Genomic DNA, 23,624 nt, shown 5'->3' on the forward strand with positions numbered 1-23,624 from the left:
GGCTCTATCTCTTTTGTTCAACTTTTTTCCAAAATGAAAACTCCAACATGTTAGTAAAAATTTATTTAATATTTAATTGAGACATTGCTGCATAAATTAGTTGGCAAGCTATAGCTAGGTGCATTTTAATTTGTTAGGGGTAGCCCTATATTTTTAATGAACCCCTTTCGTCATATCATATCGTCTTTCAAATATCGCTCATCGCTCTCACAAGTCACAACTACAATAATACACGCTACAATAATTTAAATCATTTTAGCGACTGTACCCTTGTACCATTACAACACGAGGGGAAAATGTTATTACATATACTCCTTTTTTTATTTAAAAACAAAAAAAGAAATATGGGATCTAATATATAGTACATGATGCCTATTAATACACGTAATGTCTTACCAAAAGAAATTGTAAAATTTAAAATTACAATATTTAGGAAACAATCATCACATTATTATAATTTATTAAAAAATTACACGAATAGGAATATATATAGGAGTTATTCAAAATTCTGTAGAAATGATTATTATACACGTTTCCCTGAATCCGTCCAAAGTGAGTTGACATGAGAGTCCAATTTCTAATAATTAACAAAATTATGGTCCTAATCAATCGTCATGCTATGTTATTCTCTCCAAATTGTTGTTATCGAATCATTTAGTTAAACATAATAATTATATACACGCACTTAGGAAACCAAAGCAAGTGAGATACACATAAACGGTAACAATTATTGGTGATTGTTCGTACTTTGTAGCATTGCTGTATTATATTAGATTTAAGATCCCAAGATGATGTGACAGAAAGCCACCATAACATTGTTATTTAATTATTTTTGTGGTTGCATGATTGCCTTAGATTCGTTTATTAGCTTTAATTAACTATAGTCCGTTGGACTTTGCACACGTGATTGTTTTGGAAAATCAGCCATTAAGCAACTTCCATAATCCATACACCCATAAGGCCCCAAAACTCTCATATGACCTTTGCTTTTCATGGTCATTAAATAAATTCTCCAAATTTAATTTGAAAAAATTAATTATCTTGTAATTTCCTGTAGTACATGTCTTGTGTAGAGACTCCATACTTGTTAGTAAGATCTTTTTTTATTATTATCAACTTTAATCTAAGATGAAAGAATGGATTTCCAAAATTTGACAAAGAATTCATCAAGGTAGTCCATAACCAAAAGCATCTTCCTTCTAATCAACAATTATGATTGTTATGTTCCTCACACCTCTCTTTATTTATCCTTCCGTGCAAGTTTATTAATTCACTCTTTAAAACACAATTAAAGTAGATAGAATTTACTAGGTGTAAATTAACAAACCAGGTATTAAATCATCTAAAGCCTAGCATTACGAAGCTGCTGCTTAAGAATTGGTTGAACATACTCATGGAAGCCATCAGGAACGATTGATTCATTCAAAGGATCCTTCCATGCCTCCTCATACAATTTTGGATACACATTTCCGTCGTACCGACCAAGAACCGAACCGAGGTAGTGATCAGTGTAGTTAAATGCGTCAACAAGCGCAATCGCATTAGGCCGAACCTAATCATATGCATATAATCACACTATTAGTCTTCAGTCTTCACATTAATCACATATTATTTATAAAATTATGATATCAGATGTTGAAATTGTTTTGGGACAAACCTGGGAATACAAGGACCTCAATTGCTCATTGGCAAGTGATCCTTGTTTTGGAGTGATGCAGCCAGCAGAGAGAAATTCACCCAAATGCATGTGAAGAAGAAACAGAGCATAAACCCCACAAAGAACTTGTAATTGCTGTTTCACACCCTTTCCAGGTATATCTTGTTGCAACTTCTCAAGGAATCTGAATGAAAGAGTTTGATCAAGCTTTAGACTGATTCAAGCAGATCCTAGTTTTAAGTACAGAAATCTAATATCTTGAATAAACAATTAAGATATTGATTAATAATAGACTATTATGTTTTGAGTTAGGATCAAATAGCAACGTTGTTGATTTTTGAAAAAATTACACAAACAAAAAGTTATTCAACAGTGCAACATTTATTTAAATTGACACTGATGTCATTTAATGCTAACACATTATGTTTTCCAATAGAATATCATGGAACTCACTGTTTACCGAGGCAATCTAATGTAGTATATATCTAGAGATCAATAAAGTCAACAAGTATAACAATTAGCAGCTATTAACAATTAATTAACATAGAAAATCTTGAAGAAGCTCACTTGGAAACAACAATTAATTGGCAATGAGCCACTGCTGCCTCAGCGAGATCAGCTGAGAGTGCTTGGAAACCTGTTGTAAAAAAAGATTATTAGCACTAATCATAATAATATTTAAGCATGTTCTGCAAATTGCAAACTATCTCAACGAATGCACTTACAAGAACTTTGGTATATCCTGGGGAGTTTTTTTGGTTATTATTTAAAATTTTAAATGATAATATCTTGAAGTGCTAATGGCTTTGGTTAATTCTTTAGGACTTAAAATTAATTGATATATATATATATATATCTCTCTGTGTGTGTGTCATCTTATCGATAGTTATTTTTCTTTTCTTTTGGGAAGCTGCACAAGAAATGGAAAATTTAAGCAGAGCTCCATAGTCAAGCTTAGTTGAAGAATTTGAATCATTTACCGTCTTCAGGATTGGTGAACTTGCTAAGGTTTTGAGCACAAGCAACAGACAACCAAGCAGCCCTAGCTTCAAATGCTTTCAGCAAAACATTAGGCTCCAACCAATCCTCGGCTGCATCGAGTAAAAGTAAGTATACATAACAAAGTTACAACAGAACAATGACAGACAAATTTTATGTTAACTGAAACCATACATGAAGCTTACATCTTTAAAGTTTACATATGTTCAAAATTAACTATGGTGGTAGAGTTCAGTACCTCTCTGAACATCAGAACGATACTGCAACAGTTTTTCGACTTGACCCAAATAAGCTGTAGTACCAGTGGGCTTATTACCAGAGTCCAGCTGAGAAACAGTCTTCATAAGATGCCTTGCCACCTACATGAGATTTTTCTTGAAGTTATCAGTACAACCCCGAGATCAATACTGGTAAACCTCCTAAACCAGACAAGACTTAAGCCACAGTTGTCATACAGAAATATGAATCCTTTTAACATATTGTAAAAGACTTGTATATAATGCATAAGATGACAATAAAAAACATAACGAAAAAAGATATTTAACAAACCTGTAAAAGCAGCACATAGTTATCTCCTTCATATGTGCATGCAGGAGCATAGACTGCAAATAACTCAGGGAGACCACTGCTATTAAGGTAACCATGGCCGCCACATAGCTTGCGACATTCTTCAATTCCATCCTGCAAATTAAGCGAACTGGCCTTCATTACCACTTCAAAAAATTCAGCATTGCAAAATGAAATGCATATATTAGGAAACAATAGAAGCATATTATCTAAACACTAACATCAGAAACATTCGCATCATTTACATCCAGAAGACACGGCAAATCAAGTCAGTTATCCAACATACAAATTATATGCCTGAAGAACTGAGATAGTAACTCTACATACAATTCGTATTAATATTTTAGCCTTGATGCTCAATCATATCCCTCACATAAATGCCTTCACAGTATCAACATATCTTAAACAACAAAGAAAACGGATATGGATAGAGAGGAGTAAAGGGAGGAGGCCTATAAGGATAATAGATCATCATTTTAGAAATTTATCAGCAACACTTAAGGAATCTGACTAAATGACAACAGAGCATATGGAGAGGGGAAAAAATAATGAAGAAACTGGATGAAACAATAACAAAACCATATTTAATAAAGTAGTAGCCAATACAAAGAGTAACCAACAAAAAATGACATACAGCAGTAGCTGAAGTAGTCAAGGATTTCAACCCTGCTGTGCATGCATGAGCTTCAGCCAGTGTTGAAAAGTCGTTGACTTGCAATCTTTGCGTCACATCAGTATAAAGCCAATTCAACCACTCCCCAACAAATCTGAATGCATAGGCAGAAGCTAGCAAAGGGAATAGCCTAGCCTGCTGTGTCTTGTAATCAATCACCTAAATGTAAAGGACAAAAAAGGAAGACAAAATTAAGCATAAAGGCCAAACAATGCGAATCCAACTAATCAAATTCTACTTTTGATAAAACATTAGACCGAAATACACATTTCTGTATCACATAACACATGCACAATATATGGATGAATACTTTCTAGATTCCCATCAAATTACATAGAACAGATATGTCAGTAATAAACAAGACTAGCTGAAAGGGAGAAACTACATTAGTCAGAAGCAACTTAACATTAAAGTAAATTAACTTATATAGTTTGTATAATTTAATTTGGATACATTCTCCATTTCCGCCTTGCACAATTTATATATGAAAAAGTATATTAATAAATATTTCATTACCATTCCTTAAAAAGGAATTTGCCAACAAGCAAAAGCCATGCTTCAATGGAGTGTTTTAAATCTTACCTGTGTTTCAATACCTCCATTCTGTGACCCAAATTGTCTTCGTACTGCACTATATCTTGTAGCAATGCAAACTGCTCGTGACAAAGCAATGGATGCATCAGTTACAATTGTTTTCCTCACATAGACCATGGTACCATAAACTAATTGTCTTGGAACACTTGAGTGCACAAATTTTCCTTCTCTTGTAACCTGTGAAAACCTGAGATTAAAAAGAAAAAAGTTAGGAGTCATCACATGAATTTATTGACGGAAACTGCAAGGCAACACTACCATTTAAAACAATTGAGAAAAGTCAGGTATTTTCTATCACCAATGATCTCAACAAGGAGTCATATTTTCAACTTTAAAACAGGATAAAGACAACCCTTTTTACTGTTTCCATTTAATGTTTCTCAAATGTTATTCTTATCTAGTAGCCATTTTAAATAATAATCTTGAAGGGAAAATGTTGATATAACATTGCCCATGAATTGATTGTTGAGGTATTTAATCTGGACCAGTTTCCCTCTCACTGGAACTAAAAGCTCTTTTTAAATCTGGTTCCTGGTTAAAGAAATGAAAGGGGTAAAAGATGCTTTATATTCAAAGACAAAATATAAGTTCTTATATCGTTCAGTGAACATAATAGCCAAAAGTTTTTCCTAGGTTGATGTTACTGTTGTCCAAGTTACATTGAGTTCCCATCTTGTGGTTTGACCCAACTTCAATGAGCTTCCTTCGGGGGTTTAAAGTTCTATTAGTTTTATGCTACAGATCATTCATGTGCTATTAGTATAGTACATCACAGTTTGTAGCTTTGTACACCATGGATAAAATAAAATTACCTCATTAACATTTGGTTCCTTGGAATTCGCACATTGTCAAATCTAAGAACCCCATTATCCATGCTGTTATAAGCTCCACTTCCAAATTTCATTCCAATATCACCAACAGTTATACCTGGAAGGGGTGAATGGTCATCCAAGCTCCGCAGCTGGACAATGAAACCTTCAAATTGAACAGAGTTAATTAATTGATGTTCGAATCACTGGAATTCTGGATGATTAGACAATCGAAATTACCATGCACTCCGTGCTCTTTTCCATTAGTTATCAGACGGGCATAAACAACAGCATGTGTGGATATTTTACCCAATCCACCAGGCCACCACTGTTTAAATCAGCATCAATGAAGTGATAATCATATCCAAATGCTTTTAACAAAAAGCACATACAATATGCATTGGAAAAAAGCTAAAAAACCATTTTTTCCTCATTGTATTTGTTGATGTAACATTGTAAGATTCTATAATTTGAATCACTAAAGACTCTCACAAGTAATGATTCATATAACTTACTTTGCTGGAAGTTAATGTGGGGCTATGAATAACAAATTCGTCGGTTTTGGGATCAAAAGTTGCAGTTGTCTCAAGCCCTTGAACATTGGATCCATGACCAAGTTCTGTTTGTGCATAGCAACCAATTATTTGCATCTTATAAGCCAAAGGCAACCATTTCTGCTGCTGCTCATCAGTGCCTGATCCTTTGATAGCAGGCACAAACATTCCCTGCAAAAAGAATTTCAATAACAAAACTTTAGTAGAAGCAGATTATGCTTTGATCTTACAACACACACTGTATTCCTTTGAAATCCAAAACTTGAGCACTGCACACTAGTACTACTCATGAGTAAATTTTCTAACAATGCAAGCACAAGAAGAAACTGAAGTATACCCAATGAAGATCCGTAAAGGCAGGTTGGTCCACAAAGAACCTCAGCTTATAAGCTTCCTCCTCTGGAAAAATACAAATTTGAATTCTTTTAGCAAAGATAAGAAACCGAGAATGCAGAATAGAGCAATAAAATAGGTCTCACCAGTAAGACGAAGCTCGTTAATTCTTTTCCAAGCATGAGCTGCTTTCCTCAAAGTGTTCTTAAACAACTCCTTTCTACCAAGCATGGTTCTATCATCCTTTCTAAACACCTACAAATCACAATCAGAACCATCATCATTCAGTAAACTCCAACAATTTCAAACAAAAATTGAAGACACAGGGGAAAATAATTACAGGATCGGTGGCAACGAGGCGAGAAATCCGGTCAGATAGGTCAAACGCGTGGCGGGAACCCGCCCAAACGATCTTCATCTGTTCGACATCGAAGTCTGCTTTGTTTCTCTCGTCAGCCAAGTGGTCAACGCCTTCCATTTTCTCACACCTGACACCTTTGGTTTCAACTCTGAACTTTCAAGTATGAAGAAGGTGTTTTTCCAAACGTTGTTAACTATTGACTGTTTTTCCAAAGCTACAATGGTGAGGACCGGCCTCTATAGTGGATATCCTCTTTCTTTTATGCCACTATTATTCTATTCGTTAGTGCCATTTTTTGAATGTGAATAATACTACTCTACTTTAGTCAATTAATTCCCACGTTTTATTAATGTTTGCCATTACTTTTCTGTCAACTATGAAGAATGTTCACTTATTTCGATCCCACCGTCCTAATAGTACCAAAACAAATGGTTTTTAAATATATAGAATTTATAAAAGAAGTTTAAATAACAAAAATGTTACGACATATCAAAATTTATTATTTTTATTATTATTTAGTCATTAATTTAATTTTTTAGTTTAATTTTTTTAATTTAATAATTTAACATATTTTATCTTGTATTTTTAAATATTGATGAATGATGACTAACTGATAATTTAAAATAATAAATTTTGAGATGTTATAGCATTTTTCTTAAATAATTACCAAGCCATACATATGCTTTTAACTTTTTAAGAAATCTATAACAAATTCTAAATCTATTTAAACCAAAAATCTAATACCAAGTTAGGTATCATTATTAGCTTTTTGTATAAACTATTCAAGTTTGAAAGCAGTAACCCTTAAGTGAGCATTAGTAACAGTTCATCCATCAAGTTCTGGACTTTGATATCATCCTTCAATTCTAGAACTGTGGCTTGTGTGGTCATAGACTCATAGTTGTTCAGTTAGCTTTTAGCCCATAATGCTCATATAATTTTGTCTCTAAAGTTTGATTTATTTAGCGTATAAAGTATATTGAAGTCACCCATCATTCCATATGCATGGTTGGCTCTCGCCATCCACACTGCATAACAAATATATAATTGTGACCATTAGATGCTGACACACAAGTACTTCTATGGTTCTATGGTGTAGTGGTTAGCACTCTGGACTTTGAATCCAGCGACCTGGGTTCGACTCCCGGTAGGACCTAGTTTTTCCATTATTTTGTCGCCAAATAAAAAAACTTCACTTCAAGAGGCCGAGTCTTAAACTCTTAACATACTCTTTATTATTTGTTGGCTATGCCTAAAAATTTTTGCCTGACCTATTAAAAAGAATTAAAAATTAATATTTAATTTTAAAATATAAAATAAATAATTATTAAATATTTAAAATTTATTATAAACAATAAATTTAGCAAAAAATATGTACCAAATTGTAAACAACATAGAATTCATCTTATTTGTTTTTACTTGGCCTATGCATATAACAACATTTTTCCTTTTTCTGGTATCCTAAGACCTAACTAAAAGTATCATGCATGTAGAGACACGTGTTCAAAAACCATGCACGGCCGTGAATTCCCAGAGTTTAGTTTAGCAATGCGAACTCCTTATCTCACACGTATATTCGGTATATTCCATTCTATACCGGCAAGATAATGAAAACTAAGATAGCGTTTGTTTTGAGATATCGAGACAAAGATTGAGAGATTTAAATTCAGTATTATATTTATTGGTTCAGAGATTGTACTAAAATTTTTGTTTTTGTCTCTAAAATTTCAGTATTTCAATACCTCCAAAAAGTAGAGATAAAGGAGACTAAAATTTTTAGAAATAGAGACGGAAACTTTAACAATATTTTATACATAAAATACCTTCATTTCAATTAGTTAATTCCAATTTTACCTTTTGTACAAATTAAATTAAAATTTTATTTTTATTTCAATTTCTGTCTCCCACTTTGTACCAAACAGAATACTAAAATTTATTTCATCTCTGTCTTTTAGAAAAATAGATCCTCTCCATTTTTTTGAACACTTGGAGAGAATAAAGTGTAATCTCCCACCTTTAATTCTATAAGTGGAACCAAAATTAAATAAGAGAGAAAAATAAATAATAAAATTGAACACTAGACACCATCCAATTTTTTTTCACTAGAGAGGATCCACTAACAATATTAGATTACACTCCCACTTGGTGACGGAAGAGTTACAGCCGACCAAACATTACACCCTTGAATCCTAGGTTATGGTACATCTGTAACTCTTCTTTGTCTTTCATAAAATACTTCATTCTCTTAATGTAATGAATAAGCATCGATTTATCCATTGAATTAATTGGTCCATATTTTTTCAAAGTGCAGTGCCTAATTATTGCTTAATTGTTTAATACCTATGATCAATTAGAATAACACTCATGCAGTTGATTTTCTTTTTCGTCCCACTCAACTCAGGTAGAAGATAAACGAAGTGAGGCAAAACATGGAAAACTTGCTACCTAGCAGTTACTTGTTTGCTAAATAAAAGGGGAAGCACAACCTAATAGATTGTTATTCTGCACAATCAACTTTACAATACATGAAATGACCCTGGTAAATGAAATGATTGAACAAACAAACAAAGTCTAGACCCAAGTAATAATTCCTAAATGCTACTGCTGTGCTGCCTACCAACATTGAAACAAACTAAATTAACCACTGTAAATAGGGCAAAAGAAAAAGGTAGAAAAATTATTAAGGATATTCCCACAACCACAAGATATGTGATGACCACATGGCCAGATTTATGATCCCTACATTCATAGATATGGCTACAGGACACACCCCTACTTGCCAGAAGGGGCCCTTATAATGCGTGGATTGCGCTGCCGTTCATGTTCGAACTATCGCACGCTGGAGTTGCATGAAAAGCTGATTGTCTAGAAGGTCCTTCGAGGAGTTTTAGGGACAGGGAGGATGGGGCAGAGTCCCCAATGGAGTCTCCTAAACTCAGTTTTGACATGCCAACCAGTTCATCAACATTAATTGGGCTTTTAGAATGCACTGCAGTTGGCTTCAACACTTCATGAGCTTCCTTCTTCTTAGTAGGCTCTGGATCATATCCTGACCAACAGGGAATAGGTAATTGGAAGACAGGAGGATAAAAGGTAGGATACAGCACTGGGAATGGTGATCGCGAGTTATCTGACTTCAACAAGGCCAATTCCCTGTCATTTGAGTTAGCAGAATCCATGGATTCACACTCTTCATCGAGGGCTGGAGGCACAGGAGGCAAGGGGTTATTGCCTTCTGTTTCGACCTGTAGCTGATCTTGCTGCACCATTGGTGTGTCCGCTGACTGCAAAATCACAATTCAACATTAAGAATCTAGAAATAAATGAGAAGGTTCCAAGCACATCAGATGAGGGAAGAAGATACATTTTTCAAATAGTAGACATCATTAAAAAGCATAAAACAAAAAAATGTCATGTTTGTCTCCTAACTTCACTAGGAACAATACTGCAAAAATAAGATCACAATTTAAAGTGATTTGTCTGAAATCCCATGATGCCAAACATACTGCAGAAGAAGAAAATTAGAAAATGGATGTACTTTTAGATTTTTTACCAAAATTAATTGACCATCAATGTATTGTGTACAATATTGATTTCTTTCACAACATGAAGCTAGAACAGGTCACACAATATCTTATAAGGAAGCAAAATCAAATAATCCTAACCACGGGCTTCAAACAGTATAAAACATTATGTGCCGTCAGTTCCATCGAATGCATCTAGATGCAAAAGAAAAACAAATTTGATGCATGAAATTTGCAAGTTAGGGTACTAACTTCATCTGCGACAATATCAAATAGACTGGAACGTCTTTTGCGCCTAGACACATTGCTTTGCCTGATGAAATATTTTTGAGCATGACTGGCCACTTGAGTAGGTGTCCTTGATGTGACATAATTTCGTGCAATTCCACGCCAATCACCTTTTCCAAGCTTCTGTAATCCAAGTAAAAACATTCTGTGTTCCTCCTCAGTCCACGGGACACCTGCACATCAATGAAATGATTTTCCATACTTAGTAGATATTCCTCAAGTCATCATTTAAGGTTCTCCCAGCAAAGAACAGGATTAAAAAATCTTCTATATAGTCAATTATCAAATCATCAAATCAAAGAGTTAAAGAATGATCAAGTGCATGCTTAAGTTACCGGCAAGTCAACCAGAATAATATGTTTTCTACTATGTAAAAACCTAAGCATACTCCACATTTATACACTAATGATGATTGGAAGTTCGAAACTTGATCACACGACATCATTCAAACTATTCAGCCAAGCCAAGCATCAAGCACAAAGCATTCAAATAAATTCACTCATGAAGTCATAAAGCTAGCTGCTTTAACTCGTTTTCCACACAACGAAACAAGCCAATACTAAAAAACAGACTACTGGGAAACAAAGATCACATAATTGTAAAAATAATAACACTCGAGCAAAACGGAAATTTAAAAGAATTTAGCAAATTTAAAAATGAAAAACTTCATTTTTTTATTAGGTCGAAGAATCGAACCCCTTTTTCGTTCACGCGAGGTAGAAGACGACCCAGGAACAAAGTCTTCGGAGGCATAACCCTCGGCGGCGGCGTGATCGGGGGTGTCACCACCGCCGGGAGAACCCGGATTGTTGGATGCATGGTGGTGGGACCCGGAACTAGAACCCGACGCAGCATAGTGGGTGAGATTTCCCATGCTAGCGCTCTTTCGGATCGACCCGTCCGTCAATCGGACCCCGAAGAGCTTAACCCCTCTGTTGGGGCACGTCCTCGAATTGTGGCCGTTGTTGCTGCAATGCGAGCACCGTCGCGTCATGTTTCCTTCCAACGCCGCAAAACGGATCCGACACGGTGGCGATAAGCGGTGGATTCTGAAATCGGGTCAATTGGGATCCGAATGAGTTCACCCGATTCAAGAACGGGTTTTTGTTTTTTCTCCCTCTGCTTGCGCTGATGGGAGTGAAAGAGGAGGCGCAAAACTGAAGTTTAGCGTATTTATCTTCGTCTCTCAGATAAAAAAGGGAAATGATACTGTGCTTCGTGCAAGTTTTCATTGCCATGGTCCTTTCAACTTTTGAACGCTTATCACGATGACTTATCAGATCCGAATCAGATCATCCTGGTTGACTTATCATTTTTTCTTTTATTGTTTTTTCAATTTTTCAACACGACAAAAATGCTGAAAGCGTGACGCTTTTTATCCCACTTCTCTTACTTTAGTTATGTGTTTAACATTTTTATTTTTAGAAAAATTCTAAACGTTTTGACAATTATTTCGAAAGATAATAAATCTTTAACTAAAAAAAATATACAATTTGATTTCTGGTTTTTTTAGTATAAAAATTAATTAGTCCTATAAAAATAAAAATTAGAGATTAAATTGTGTATTTTTTTTTGTAAATCTCATAATTTTTTTAAAGTAATTGATAAGGATCAAATTAGATATTCATTCTTTTATTTTTAATAGGTAATTTACGTTAATAAAATAAATGTACCAAATTAAAATTGAATATATATTATATCCTAAATATATTTATATAAATCGAATAAAATAGATTTGATTTATACTATTTATATATAACTGGAATTTGTTTAATTTAATTTACTATAGGTATCTTTTATAAGTAACAATAATTGGATTTACTATTTGTATAAATGTCCATAATTATTTATTTATTTTTTATTAACTTTAAAATATAAATTTTAATAAAAAATATCTTTATCATATGATGTCTCATCCCATTATAAGATTGCATATAATTTTTAACATCTCCAAATTAAACAATGTCTTGCTCTCATGCAAAATAAATGACTATGAAATTCGATTTGGGAACTGAAGGTGCCAACAAAGATACAGATTTTTGTATGGAGAGCGGCACATGAAAAGCTTCCAATGTTTAGCAACATCCATAAAAGATTTTCAGCTATTGCTCTTTTTTGTCCAAAATGTCAGATAGAACCATAAACAAATACATTGCTTAACACAATGTCCAATAGCAGAGACATTTTAGAAGAAGTACACATCGGTGGAAAATGAATGTTAGACATACTAGACTGAATTTGCTTTAGAATGTGAAAGATCTGCAATTTGTTCATCTTTAAAAAAAAAAAAAAAAAAAAAAAAAGAGGAAGCTTTGTGAAGAGTTAGAAAGGAGTAGAAATTAATGAATGCTCGTGACCTAAGTTACTTTTTCTTTCTTTAAGTTTTTTCTCATTTTCTTTTACACTTCGAAAATGTATTGTAGGAGAACCCCATTTGCTTTGTTTTTATCGTTTTTGACACTTGTAATCATGTCAATTTTATAGAATGCAATTTATCTTTTAAAAAAAAAAGGAAAAGAAAATATTTTTATTTGAATTTAAATAAAATATTAAAAAATCAAAATAAATAAAAATAGAAATACAAATTTTGTGTTTTAGTTCAACTTTTAGAAAATTTACGTTTTTACAAACTTTTAGATTTAAAACGAACAAAAAAATTTAAAAAATTTCTTAAAAATCATACTCTAATTCTTTAGCATACAAAGAATTATTACCAAAGTTAGTTATTATAAAGTATAGCCTTCCAAAATATCATATAAACTCAAACATTTATGTTAATAATCTATCTGCATATAATAAATCGAATCAAGCTAATTCGATTTATACAAAAGTGTTTAAGACATGATGTGTAACTAATTCCGGTTTAAGACATCTATAAAATTTTGAACTCAATTTATTTTATCAATGTAAATTATCCTTTTCGATATGTATGTATATGGTTTCCGTACACTATCACCATTTTCATTTTGTTAAAAAGTTATCCATTTACAGATAAATCATGATGATATTCTTCTCATAATTATCCGTGGGACAATTTGAGAACATTTTCTTGGTGGTTGTCCACACCACTTACCTTGGATGTTGGGAGAAAGGAGTGGATAGGTTGTTTCTTCTTCACTTCTTTGAATATTTATTCAAGGGAATGAGTCAATGAGTGAGTTAGAAGTTATTTATGTCCATAAAATTCAATTAAAACCTCTCTTGTTAGAGATAATTTGAGTGGAAAAGCAAAGGGAACGCGTTCTCATTGAACTAAGTTGAATTGAGCCAATGACTTCTAGGTCAACAAAAATAAGATTAAATTTTAGGTGATTACTGATTTCTAATAGTAATGCGCAGATTTAAAAGTTGACAAGTTATCTGCAAAAGGGAACTTACTATTTTACCACTTCCTGATTATAATCTCTTCTTAGGGGGGTTCTATATAACCTTTAGCGAATAAAACCACGCAGTCCACAAGAAAAACTAAACAAAAATCAAATTTGCACAACGACCAGACCAACGATTTAGCAGGGCTCGACAAAAGAAAACACGATTTAGTAGTTGACTAATATAGTGGAATCGTACAAAACAGGATAAATGGATAATGGTAATTTATAGAAGCTGTATCCACCTTTTATCCCATTCCAAAGGCTCATCTTTTTTATCACTACATCAATCATTCTCACTTCGTCTTCATTCCCACATCATCTACTAAGGAAAAGGTTTCCACTGTTGATCCCCTTCTTAGAGGAAATATCACGCATAACATGACAATATAAAAGCATCTACATCCAATCTTAGAAGGCGACTACAATATCTTCGCGTACATAATACAATATCTTCGGACGAGACTCTTTCAGCCACCACGACGGCCTTGAATTTGCTTAAAACATGATATGATTTTTTGTATGAATCATTCTTCGAAGTTCCAACCATGAAATATATAATTCGGAAAAAGGCTGAACGGAAAAGGAAAAGGCCAACACAATGTACTATTTAAGACTAACATTTCCTTCATCGAAATATTAGCTGCACAACTAAGACCAGCGTAAATGTCCAAGTAAAAACTCCTTTAAGATACAAATCTGAACTGAAAATAACTCTCTTTCGCTGGTCTTTCCCTGTTTCTATCCAGAAAAAAAATACAAGAAACCCCTTTTTTTCTCAGAAATGTAGTCTCATCTCTTGGTAAACCTGCTTCGCCTATTTGTTCTAGTTGGAGTTGCGTGGTAAACTATATCCATAGCTCTTTCCAGACCCTGCTCCTCTTCATCGCTGGTTTCGTCAGATCTCCACCTAGGTCCACCATTGATATTTTCTCTGGCATCTAATCTCGTCTCCGTATGGCTGTAGAAATGTTCAGAAAGAAGGATTCAGCGCAAAGTGTAGATTGCGGAAGGGCATGTAAATGTGGAAATTATAAGAAATAAGCCTTATCAGTAAACAAACCGGCAGGGAGCAAAAGAAGAAACAGGTAACATGATCTCACCTCCAAGAAACGTCCATTGGATCATTAGCAGACGCTGCATTCCAACTTCTATCACCTTTATGTGATTGGACACTCTTACTAGATATATTAGGAAAGTTATCAGCAAATTCTTTGGAATGGCTGCGCATGGATCCAATAACGGGGCTGGCTGAAGCCTTCAAGGAGTACATAGGACTGGCTTTTTTAGTATGGCTAAAAAGCGCACTCCGTTCATCTGGTGACATTTTGTCCCGCATATTTTCTTGGGAATTGTTTGGTGATGTTTTGTTAGCACCCTTCAGAGCTGAATCATTCATGAAACGGATCCTATGATTCTTTGGAGTTGGAGTGTGATCGTACCTAGGGATTTTGCCACTTTTACCTTGATTATTTGAAAACCTCATGTTACTAGGGATTAATCCTTCATGACGATCTGATGGGGTGCCAAAATTACCAAATTCGGGCCCAATAGTAGGAAAAGGCATGCCTAATTTGGTTGAAGTTCCTAAAGTTGATGAACTCAACAAACCAAATGTATGATCTCCATGCAGCATGTCGGAAGAATCTGTGGATGAGGGAATCAATAGACTCGTTGACCGGGATTCCCGAGTCCGAGGAACATCAATCTTAGCAGGAATTGTAACTTCTTCATGAGAAGTAATACCACCTTCAGTCAAGTTTCCACTTCTCAGTTGTTGCTGCTCAACTTCTGGAAGCAACTCCAAGCACCTATTCTGTCTCATTCAAAGAAATGAATATTTACTGAACTAATGCTAATAATATGCTCAATACACTAGAGTTTATAAAGTTTAAAACATCAACATGACAGTTTGCCACATCATGCATATCAGATATCACAATTTCTGAGGCATCTAAGCATGTTGGCATTAATAATAATAATAATAATAATAATAATAATAATAATAATAATTATTATTATTATTATTATTATTATTATTATTATTATAGTGTTTTTATTAAATTGAAAACGCCCTATAAGATCTGGGAGTTCCCATTTTGGTTCCCATACCATGTGGTAAATGGCTTCGATCTGTTAGAATGGGTAGCTCGCCTGCAGGTCCTAGTTGGGGAATAACTCTGGTTACAAGTTCAGGTTTTCCATGGGAGATAGAGATAGTACCAACAACTGTTAATTTATGTAGGTATTTTGTTGTTGATTCAATTCTAAATAAGAACCTAAAAGGATTTTGTAGGGGAGGAAAAAAAGGAGAATTTCGGAAAAACACAAAATGGGAATTGTAAAAATAAAACACAAAATGAAAATAGAAAATGTTTTCTTAAACCAAACAGGCCATTAAATTCCTTTTCATGCATCTGCCAAAAAATTTTGGAAAATTAAATTAAGGGAAAAAATACCACTTAGTTGTCGTGTTTATCACCAAAGACACTTCATAATAAAATACCCTCCTCCCCCCCCCCCCAACAAAAAAAAAGCACTAGAATGTGAGTGCAGGTAATATAGGCTGCTAGCCATAAATAATGAATGATGGTATTCCAAGGATAAAAATATAAATTCATGAAAAAAGTATATATATATATATATATATATATATATATATATATATATAAAACACTTACAATCAATTTGGTCCTCCAGCAACTAACTGTTTCTAATCTTGGTAGAAATTCTTCTTGGATAGAACCTTTTGAAATGGCATCTTGCTCCAGCTTTTCAAGTTGAATATGAACTTGGTATGCTTCAGAGTATCTGTAACGCTGAACAGAGAGAAGTTTATAAGCTACAATTTCGTTATTGTTTTACTCAAGCAAATTATCATCATAATTCAGAAAGGAGCTAATACAGTCTTGTCCACCCGAAACACAAAAAAAGGGACAAAACCCACACCCACACAGAGACACAGAGAGTAAAAGAAAACACAAGTTTAAGATACACAAAGTTCACTTCTATTGAAAGCAAAGTATAAATAAGCATACACCATAACAGAGATTAAACTCACATATTATGAACTATTTATTAGGCTATTGAAGCCAGATATCACTTTCTATGCAAGAAAGATGTAAAACTCAGGTGTTATCATTCCTATTCACTACGTTTTGCTATGCTAAAAATACAGATGAGATGGCCAAAAATACATGATTATGTATCAAGAAAATTTCACAAAGGATCCATTAAACAAGGGAATTGCATGCAAATTGATAAGCAAAAAGTGGTTACTGTTCCTAACTAGTAAATATGTAAGAATAAGTAATCAGGAACTATATCATACACTTGAATAGGGTGAGATTGTTGGGAATGTAAAGTGAATAAGAGTTTCCAAACGACCACTGAAAACAACACAACAAGAAGTACCTGCATATAAAAAACAACAAGAAGACTTCCAGTAGTCCTCGGGGGTTCTTCAGTAGCACAATCCAAAAGACTCTTGTGTATATATTTCTCTTCATCAGAATTCCATGGCAATTCTAGCATTCGATCCACTAAGTTCCTCCTAATACAGAGGCAACAAATCTCGGTTACCAAGACCTCCACCCAATTACTAAATTGCCCTTTTGGTACATCAGCAGTCTCCAAAGGTGCTCCTTTATTGAAACTCTTTTCTTTCACTCTTGTGCAGAGAATCCTCTGATGCATAAATGCTTCAGTCAGAAGTCCACACTCGATCCTTACCCGCACTGCAGTGACAGCATCTCTAAGTGAAATATTACGAGGCCCACCATCACGACCAGCCCACCTTAAAACCATCAGAGCTGTATCAGGGCTATTCCTTTCTAAAAGTACTTCAGCAATTTTAGGGTGTGATGCTGCGCCAGAAATTTCAGGAAGAAGGCGACAAGCTTCCTAACAGAATAATAAAATATATTAATCTCAAAAGAAAAACAACAGATCAACCTTAACAGCAAATATTACAAAATGTAACATGGTCATTGCATAAGGACTACAAGACCCATAGCTCCTCATTCTTCTTTTCGGAAGGAGGGATTCTTAGTACACTTATGGCTTAACAAACAGCTGTATATTTACTTTGATAAATACTAGACCAAGACCCTCTAATTAAATGGGGAAGAAATAGCATATATAATATCTCTGACTCAAATCCCAATTACTCTTACCACTTTCATTTTATGCCCATAAATTGCCTAGCATTGTCTCCTCATACTAATATGATGGTATCAATAGTCAGCAGCTAAAGGAAATTAGTGAACCAAACTTGATACATATAGAATCAGCATTTATTTATTTTTTTTCAAACTGGTTAAATAAGCATTGAGACTCACTGAACACAAATATTATGTTATTAGTCACCTGTAAAGCCTCCTCAGTATCATCATCCAGGAGATAAAAAGTAAAAGACTCAAGTAATGAATGCCTGCTAATATTAAATGTCACTGCAAAGTCCTCTATTAACTCCCTCCATTCTTCATCAGGAATTGTCCAGTGACGATCATACAAATAATACAGAAACTGTAGAAGTTAAGGAAAGGCATATGTATTGCTATAAATTACAACTATTACCACCAAAAAATACAACATCCCACACCCACTATAAAGGAAAGGGTAGAAGGATACGATTGCTTGTTTGGCAAGCACAACATCAGAACTTCCACGTAAAAAGAGTAAGTCAGCAGCAGCATGGAGATTTTTGAATGGATAGCAACCCAACACCCGATCAGTATCAGACTGGAAAACCAATGGTCCATCCTTCTGCAAAGATGCAACATCACCTCCCTGTATTAAGCCCTCCTCTAAATCAAGATTATTCAATGCATCTTCAATAAATAGAGATCCAACATGTCCTGTTGACTCCACAGATTGACTTATTGCATCAGGCCAAGCACGTCTAATTGCTTCTGATTTCCGTCTGCGGACATCTGAAGCCCATGATGAACTATCGGTAAAACGAGATCTCACATTCTCCAAAAAATAATGTCTTGTACACCAGACAATAATCTCCAGATGCTGGGTTGGACAATTGAAATAACAAATCAGTGGCCAGTATTAAGATTGCAAAATGAGCTCCTCTTTATTCTTAAGGTTCCATATTTACAGGCAGAGAGGGTGAAGAGAGAGGAAGCTCAATAAGCTTGGCAAACAATATTAATGAAAGACCCAAGTATAAATGACCAAATGTCAGTCCCTTCTACAGAAGGCCCTCCTCATACACAAACACGGAAAATCAAGTGTGAATTTCTGCAGCCAAGGTTCACTGTAGTAAACCACATTTTGCAGATTGCAATATAAATCCCATCCAACATGAAATACCCAACATTACTATAACAAAATCGTAAGCAACGGCTAAAAGTAACAGAAAAAGAAGATAATATCTGCATATATATATAATGAAGATGCTCAGCCGATCAGCATGAGCCAAGCAAGCAACAAGTGAAAAACTAAAATATCAACCAAAAAAAATGTAAAAACAGTAATACAATCACTCAATCAAAAACAAAATCTTGCAAGACTAAACCTGCTTTGTCTTTAACACGCTCTCTTGGAGATGATGCAAATCATGAAGTTGTGCTGAAAGAGTACCCTTAAAAGATGACTCCAAAATGTCTAGCACATTTGATATGCCTTTCAGGTGTAATGAAAATCTCAGAAGTGAACTCAATTTCTCTTTCATTTGAAAAACATCAAGATTATCTAAAACACTGTTAGGGAGCACAAACCTCGGAAGCATAAAATATACTCGCTATAACTAGCTTTAGATACCAACAGTTAAAAAAGGTTTGAGGATACAAATTCCCTGTAGTTCAGCTATGATATTTGTGAATGTCCTCTTGCACCAATCCTTCACTACCACTTCATCCAACAAAAATGCTATAACTGGATCACTGGAACCGGCAGTTTCATCCATACATACATCTGTGATGTCTGAAATTTTGGTTCAAGAAAATGCAAAGTAGATAAAGAGAAGGGGGCTTGTCAAAACAACAGAGAAACACGAGAATAATATTCCTTCTTTGTCGTTGTTGTGTGTTTTGTTTGTGAGGGGGAGGTATAGGGAGGGGATGATAAATGACAATGTATAAAAGGATACAGTGGCAAATTAAAGAAACCAAGTTATTCTCAAGTGCAACGTCAAACAAAGAATAAAGACGCTGTTTCTCCCCATCTTCTATTTCTTGAAATCTCTCATCACACCTTTTGGAAATAAGGCCAGCTTCTATGCACTCGTAATAAAGTCGGAGACGCAGTCTATCACCACCCTTTGGAATTGGGATTCTGCATATTGGGCAGATATCACACCGTTGACTACATTCTTCACATAAAGAAGCATGCCCACATGAATTCAACAAGTGAAGGACATAACGACCACAGCTTCTCAAGTCTCTAGTTGCTCGGCAGTGCTCAACTTTGGCTTCTTTCCACAACTCAATTAGATCAATAGATGCCAAGCGTTCCAATGTAGCCTGAAAATAAATTTTCCCATCTCGTGTACTGTTATTATTTGACAAATATGAAATGAAACCTCTATTCTGCTCAATAACATGAAAAATGGAACTAACGATTTTCAAGTTCTACATAAAATACAGTTTCCTTCTGCATCTAAACAGGTATGACTCATTTCCAATGCCACGTGCTCACAACAAATAATTCAGACATGTTAGGAACCAAGAAGTAAGAACTTCATAAGATTACAAGTAGACCTACTGAAGGACAGGACAGGTCTCAATTGTTTAGTAGATTAGGCTCACTATGCAAGAATCACCAACAGTCATCTAAATCACTACAGTGGTCTCAGTTTGTAGTATAGAGCTGGAAACTACAAACTGGGCCGTGCAAGTCGGGTTCCAGAAAATATAATAGAATTCAAGGGCTAAATTTGTGGTAAGGACTTATAGATCACTAGATGTGCCAATATAAATCAATTTGAAACTACTAGAACCATCCTTAATAGAAGTGAACGACATTTTCAATGCATCTCATAGCATTGCAGCATTGCAACCAAAACAAAAAATAAATAACAGAACACTTGAACATTAAACCACCCTTACATGAAGAACTAAACGATAGCTCATGCTCACAATTTGAAAGCGAGTCCAATTTGAAAGCTCAGCTCACAGATTGAAGTAAACCCAACGCAACATGATGTAAAAAATATTCCAATAGGGCAAATGAGGGGGGAACATACGGAAACAAACAGTACCTTAGTGATTCGCAGCTAGGGTTTTATGAAGCAGCTCAAAAGAGCAACAAGTACAAGGGTGAGTACCTGAACAAATGGACTACTGTAGTTCGGTTGCAGCTTTCGGGACGAAGATCTTGCGGTGGCGGTGGCGCCGCCGGAGCTGGAGGGAGTGGTGGCTGGTCCGTTGAGCCTTCTATCCATTTTCGCAGAGATAGTAGCGACGCTGAGCTGGAATAGGTAAACGGTTCCGTGTTACAGTTCAGTGAAGGTCCCCTTTACATACTCCCAACTCACAAACCGCCGTGCTTCTCGGAGAGGGAAACTCTCACGGATTGGAATTGGAGGGTTTTTGAAACAAAACATACTTTTCTTTTCTTTTTTGTTGAGCAATTCTTTTCTTTTTTTTTTTCCGATTCTTCCTTCTGGTCGTTTTCGTTGGGTTGGGCCGGGTTCCTATTTAATACACATGGGCCGAACAGGGTTGAAGCCCAATTTGAAATCTTCATGGTTCGCTCCTTCCATCCATGCTTGTGTAGCTGTGTTAAGTAAATCGCACCGCATTACCGCAATGTCATTGGCAGCGCTGACAGCAAGTCAATATTTCTCGTTAGAACTTAGAAGGATGGTTTGAAAAGTTTTGTTAGCCTAGTAATGTATGAACTAAAAATACCAATGAGCTTCACAATTTTATTTTAAAGAATTGTGCTATAGCCGATGAAAGAATGAAAGCTTTTCCGTTTTATGTTTGATTGAAATGGATGCAATAGCACTTAGCAGTGATGGTTATTGGCATTGGTGATGCGTAACCATCAAATGCTCCCCGAAGCAAGACAGCAGCACATTCCGAAAATAAAGTTGAGGACCGAAACGACAATATGAGTAAAAGGAAGGGGCAAAATATAAAAAAGAAAAAAGAAAAGAAGGTCGCAAAATTTGTAGCGTAGAAGGAAGTGTTGTAAGCAGGTTGAGCAGCTGGTTTTTGCATTGCCATATTTACAGCCCCCTTCACCTTTCTTCTGCAGAATCTATCACACATTCTTCGCTGCTCCTCTCTAGGGTTTCACCTTCTTGCCTTTCTCTTTCTCCCTCTCTCTCTCTTCTTCTTCTTTTCGGTTTTGTTTGGCTTCGAACGGAAGGTTAGCAAAGGCCTAAGGTTCCCCGAATGGCGACGGCACCGGTCAAGTCTCAACCTCTTCACAACTTCTCCCTACCTTTCTTGAAATGGGCCTCCAAAAGCCACACCAAGCCTAACCACCGCCACCGCTCTCCCCTCTCCCGCGACTCCTCCTCCTCCCAGCTTCCTCCCCCCGCCGATCACGATTCCGAACCCGAAACCCGCAGGCTCGGATCCAGAACCGTCAGATACCGATTTGGATTCTCCTCCTCCCATATCACAGAAAAATCTCACACTGAACAACAAGAACAAGAGCAGCAGCGGCAACAAACTTCCGACCGAGCAGGCAACAATGTAACCGACGATGATGACGGCGGCGGAAAGAGGAAGCGTGAGGACGGCGAAGAAGAAGCCAAAGGCGAAGGTGAGGAGTTAAAGGTTGAAAAGCCTTGGAAGTTGAGGCCCAGGAAATCAGCGTTCCCAAGGGGTTCTGGGAATGGGGAAGCAGGTGCGGCGGTTACCGGTGGGCCATCGTCGGAGCCGAAGTCGGTGCGGCTGAGGGAGATGGCGGATATGCAGTGTCAAGGTGACAGGAAAGAGAAGAGGAAGTTGTGGATTGCTCTTTCGAAAGAAGAAATCGAAGAGGACATATTCGCCATCACTGGGTCGAGGCCCGCCAGAAGGCCGGAGAAAAGGCCCAAGCATGTTCAGAAACAACTGGATGTACTGTGTATTTCTCCTCTTGTTGTTTCTATTTTGACCTTGATCATCATCTGAGTTTGTTGTGTTGAATTTTCAGTGTGTTTTCCCTGGCTTGTGGTTAGTAGGGGCAACCGCAGAAGCTTACAGAGTTGCTGATGCTCCAGCCAAGGTTTTCTTTCTTCTTCTTTTTTGTTTTTATGATTGATTTATGCTACATGACTGTTGATTGTTACTTTGCTATTATTCTTTGGATATGGTGATTTGTTGCAGCGTTAGATGAGCATGGTAGCAATTGAGGTGGATTTTGTAAAGAGTTCCTGAAAAGAATTGTTGCAGAAGAATGAACTTCACTTGATTACTTTTATTTACTTAGAGTTAGTCTTGTAACCTCATAGTCCTTCTCTGTAGGTAAACAGATATATATAGTAGTATTAGTACAATATTATGTACATATGATTAACAGAATGGATTTCAATGATATATCAGTTGCAGAGAGAGCTCTTATGTTATGACTATTGCATGTATTGTGAGTTTGAATCGATGATGAATGCCAACAGTAAACCCTCGTGGTCTTTGAAAATAGCTGACTAATGCATATAAGGACTTTTCACTTATGCACACATTTGTACATCTCTTTGCAAGGTACATTAATGGCACCATGATTTTGGATGAATGATTTGTGTATCGTATTTATTCAAATTGCTTTGAGGTAATGGCGTTAGGTAGTACTTGATAAAATGGGCGGATGGCTTCACCCTTTGTACTTCTTCCCTATTTGTTACAGGATGAAATAAACCATACAATATCTACTCTCTAGTATCTAGCAGCTATTTCTTCCTTCTTTTTCTTGCCGGGTGAATGGCGTTTGTCGTCTTCCTCTTCTACT

General features: G+C 35.6%; 4 protein-coding genes and 1 non-coding gene across 6 annotated transcripts; 2 read left to right on the top strand and 3 right to left on the bottom strand.

Moving 5' to 3' along the window:
• Nucleotides 1-1,172: 1,172 nt before the first annotated feature.
• LOC112800352 (peroxisomal acyl-coenzyme A oxidase 1-like) lies at nucleotides 1,173-6,865 on the bottom strand. Its single transcript, XM_025842586.3, has 14 exons — nucleotides 6,527-6,865; nucleotides 6,333-6,441; nucleotides 6,191-6,252; nucleotides 5,815-6,024; nucleotides 5,540-5,627; nucleotides 5,303-5,465; nucleotides 4,479-4,677; nucleotides 3,858-4,055; nucleotides 3,206-3,337; nucleotides 2,895-3,015; nucleotides 2,638-2,748; nucleotides 2,225-2,294; nucleotides 1,658-1,841; nucleotides 1,173-1,552 (listed from the first exon to the last, which is right to left on the bottom strand). The coding sequence occupies exons 1-14, from the start codon at nucleotides 6,662-6,664 to the stop codon at nucleotides 1,343-1,345; spliced, it is 1,995 nt and encodes a 664-aa protein (XP_025698371.1). The 5' UTR covers nucleotides 6,665-6,865; the 3' UTR covers nucleotides 1,173-1,342.
• Nucleotides 6,866-7,631: 766 nt separating this feature from the next.
• On the top strand, nucleotides 7,632-7,703 carry TRNAQ-UUG (transfer RNA glutamine (anticodon UUG)). Its single transcript has one exon. It is a non-coding gene; the product is annotated as a tRNA-Gln (tRNA).
• A 1,274-nt stretch (nucleotides 7,704-8,977) lies between these two features.
• Nucleotides 8,978-11,639, bottom strand: LOC112800353 (transcription factor KUA1-like). The gene is made up of 3 exons (XM_025842587.3): nucleotides 11,056-11,639; nucleotides 10,324-10,532; nucleotides 8,978-9,831 (listed from the first exon to the last, which is right to left on the bottom strand). Exons 1-3 carry the CDS (start codon nucleotides 11,351-11,353, stop codon nucleotides 9,340-9,342), a joined length of 999 nt encoding a protein of 332 aa, XP_025698372.1. The 5' UTR covers nucleotides 11,354-11,639; the 3' UTR covers nucleotides 8,978-9,339.
• Nucleotides 11,640-14,331: 2,692 nt separating this feature from the next.
• On the bottom strand, nucleotides 14,332-21,299 carry LOC112800354 (E3 ubiquitin-protein ligase HOS1-like). The gene is made up of 10 exons (XM_025842588.3): nucleotides 21,007-21,299; nucleotides 19,831-20,203; nucleotides 19,530-19,664; nucleotides 19,258-19,433; nucleotides 18,360-18,749; nucleotides 18,096-18,254; nucleotides 17,142-17,630; nucleotides 16,409-16,546; nucleotides 14,831-15,543; nucleotides 14,332-14,688 (listed from the first exon to the last, which is right to left on the bottom strand). Exons 1-10 carry the CDS (start codon nucleotides 21,121-21,123, stop codon nucleotides 14,520-14,522), a joined length of 2,859 nt encoding a protein of 952 aa, XP_025698373.1. The 5' UTR covers nucleotides 21,124-21,299; the 3' UTR covers nucleotides 14,332-14,519.
• Nucleotides 21,300-21,818: 519 nt separating this feature from the next.
• On the top strand, nucleotides 21,819-23,247 carry LOC112800356 (uncharacterized). Of its 2 annotated transcripts, XM_025842590.3 has the most exons (3): nucleotides 21,819-22,759; nucleotides 22,836-22,907; nucleotides 23,009-23,247. In XM_025842590.3, exons 1-3 carry the CDS (start codon nucleotides 22,085-22,087, stop codon nucleotides 23,012-23,014), a joined length of 753 nt encoding a protein of 250 aa, XP_025698375.1. In that variant the 5' UTR covers nucleotides 21,819-22,084; the 3' UTR covers nucleotides 23,015-23,247. The 2 variants fall into 2 exon arrangements, with proteins under 2 accessions (XP_025698375.1, XP_025698374.1); XM_025842589.3 differs by having other exon boundaries at nucleotides 22,836-23,056.
• The last annotated feature ends 377 nt before the right edge of the window (nucleotides 23,248-23,624 follow it).

This window comes from Arachis hypogaea, chromosome 5 (assembly GCF_003086295.3).
Source record: "Arachis hypogaea cultivar Tifrunner chromosome 5, arahy.Tifrunner.gnm2.J5K5, whole genome shotgun sequence".
Taxonomy (NCBI): Eukaryota; Viridiplantae; Streptophyta; class Magnoliopsida; order Fabales; family Fabaceae; genus Arachis; species Arachis hypogaea.

What these genes read in the sequence shown, in the direction of transcription:
- LOC112800356 (XM_025842589.3), top strand. Translation starts at nt 22,085, where the DNA reads ATGGCGACGGCACCGGTCAAGTCTCAACCTCTTCACAACTTCTCCCTA. An exon ending in ATGTTCAGAAACAACTGGAT is followed by an intron (nt 22,760 to 22,835) that starts GTACTGTGTATT and finishes TTGAATTTTCAG; the next exon opens with TGTGTTTTCCCTGGCTTGTG.
- LOC112800353 (XM_025842587.3), bottom strand. Translation starts at nt 11,353, where the DNA reads ATGACGCGACGGTGCTCGCATTGCAGCAACAACGGCCACAATTCGAGG. An exon ending in CTCGCGTGAACGAAAAAGGG is followed by an intron (nt 10,533 to 11,055) that starts GTTCGATTCTTC and finishes ATTGATGTGCAG; the next exon opens with GTGTCCCGTGGACTGAGGAG. An exon ending in TTGATATTGTCGCAGATGAA is followed by an intron (nt 9,832 to 10,323) that starts GTTAGTACCCTA and finishes GTGATTTTGCAG; the next exon opens with TCAGCGGACACACCAATGGT.
- LOC112800352 (XM_025842586.3), bottom strand. Translation starts at nt 6,664, where the DNA reads ATGGAAGGCGTTGACCACTTGGCTGACGAGAGAAACAAAGCAGACTTC. An exon ending in GCCTCGTTGCCACCGATCCT is followed by an intron (nt 6,442 to 6,526) that starts GTAATTATTTTC and finishes TGTGATTTGTAG; the next exon opens with GTGTTTAGAAAGGATGATAG. An exon ending in AAAAGAGCACGGAGTGCATG is followed by an intron (nt 5,466 to 5,539) that starts GTAATTTCGATT and finishes TTCAATTTGAAG; the next exon opens with GTTTCATTGTCCAGCTGCGG.
- LOC112800354 (XM_025842588.3), bottom strand. Translation starts at nt 21,123, where the DNA reads ATGGATAGAAGGCTCAACGGACCAGCCACCACTCCCTCCAGCTCCGGC. An exon ending in GGTTTCTTTAATTTGCCACT is followed by an intron (nt 19,665 to 19,830) that starts GTATCCTTTTAT and finishes CCAAAATTTCAG; the next exon opens with ACATCACAGATGTATGTATG. An exon ending in GCTGGAGGACCAAATTGATT is followed by an intron (nt 15,544 to 16,408) that starts GTAAGTGTTTTA and finishes TGAATGAGACAG; the next exon opens with AATAGGTGCTTGGAGTTGCT.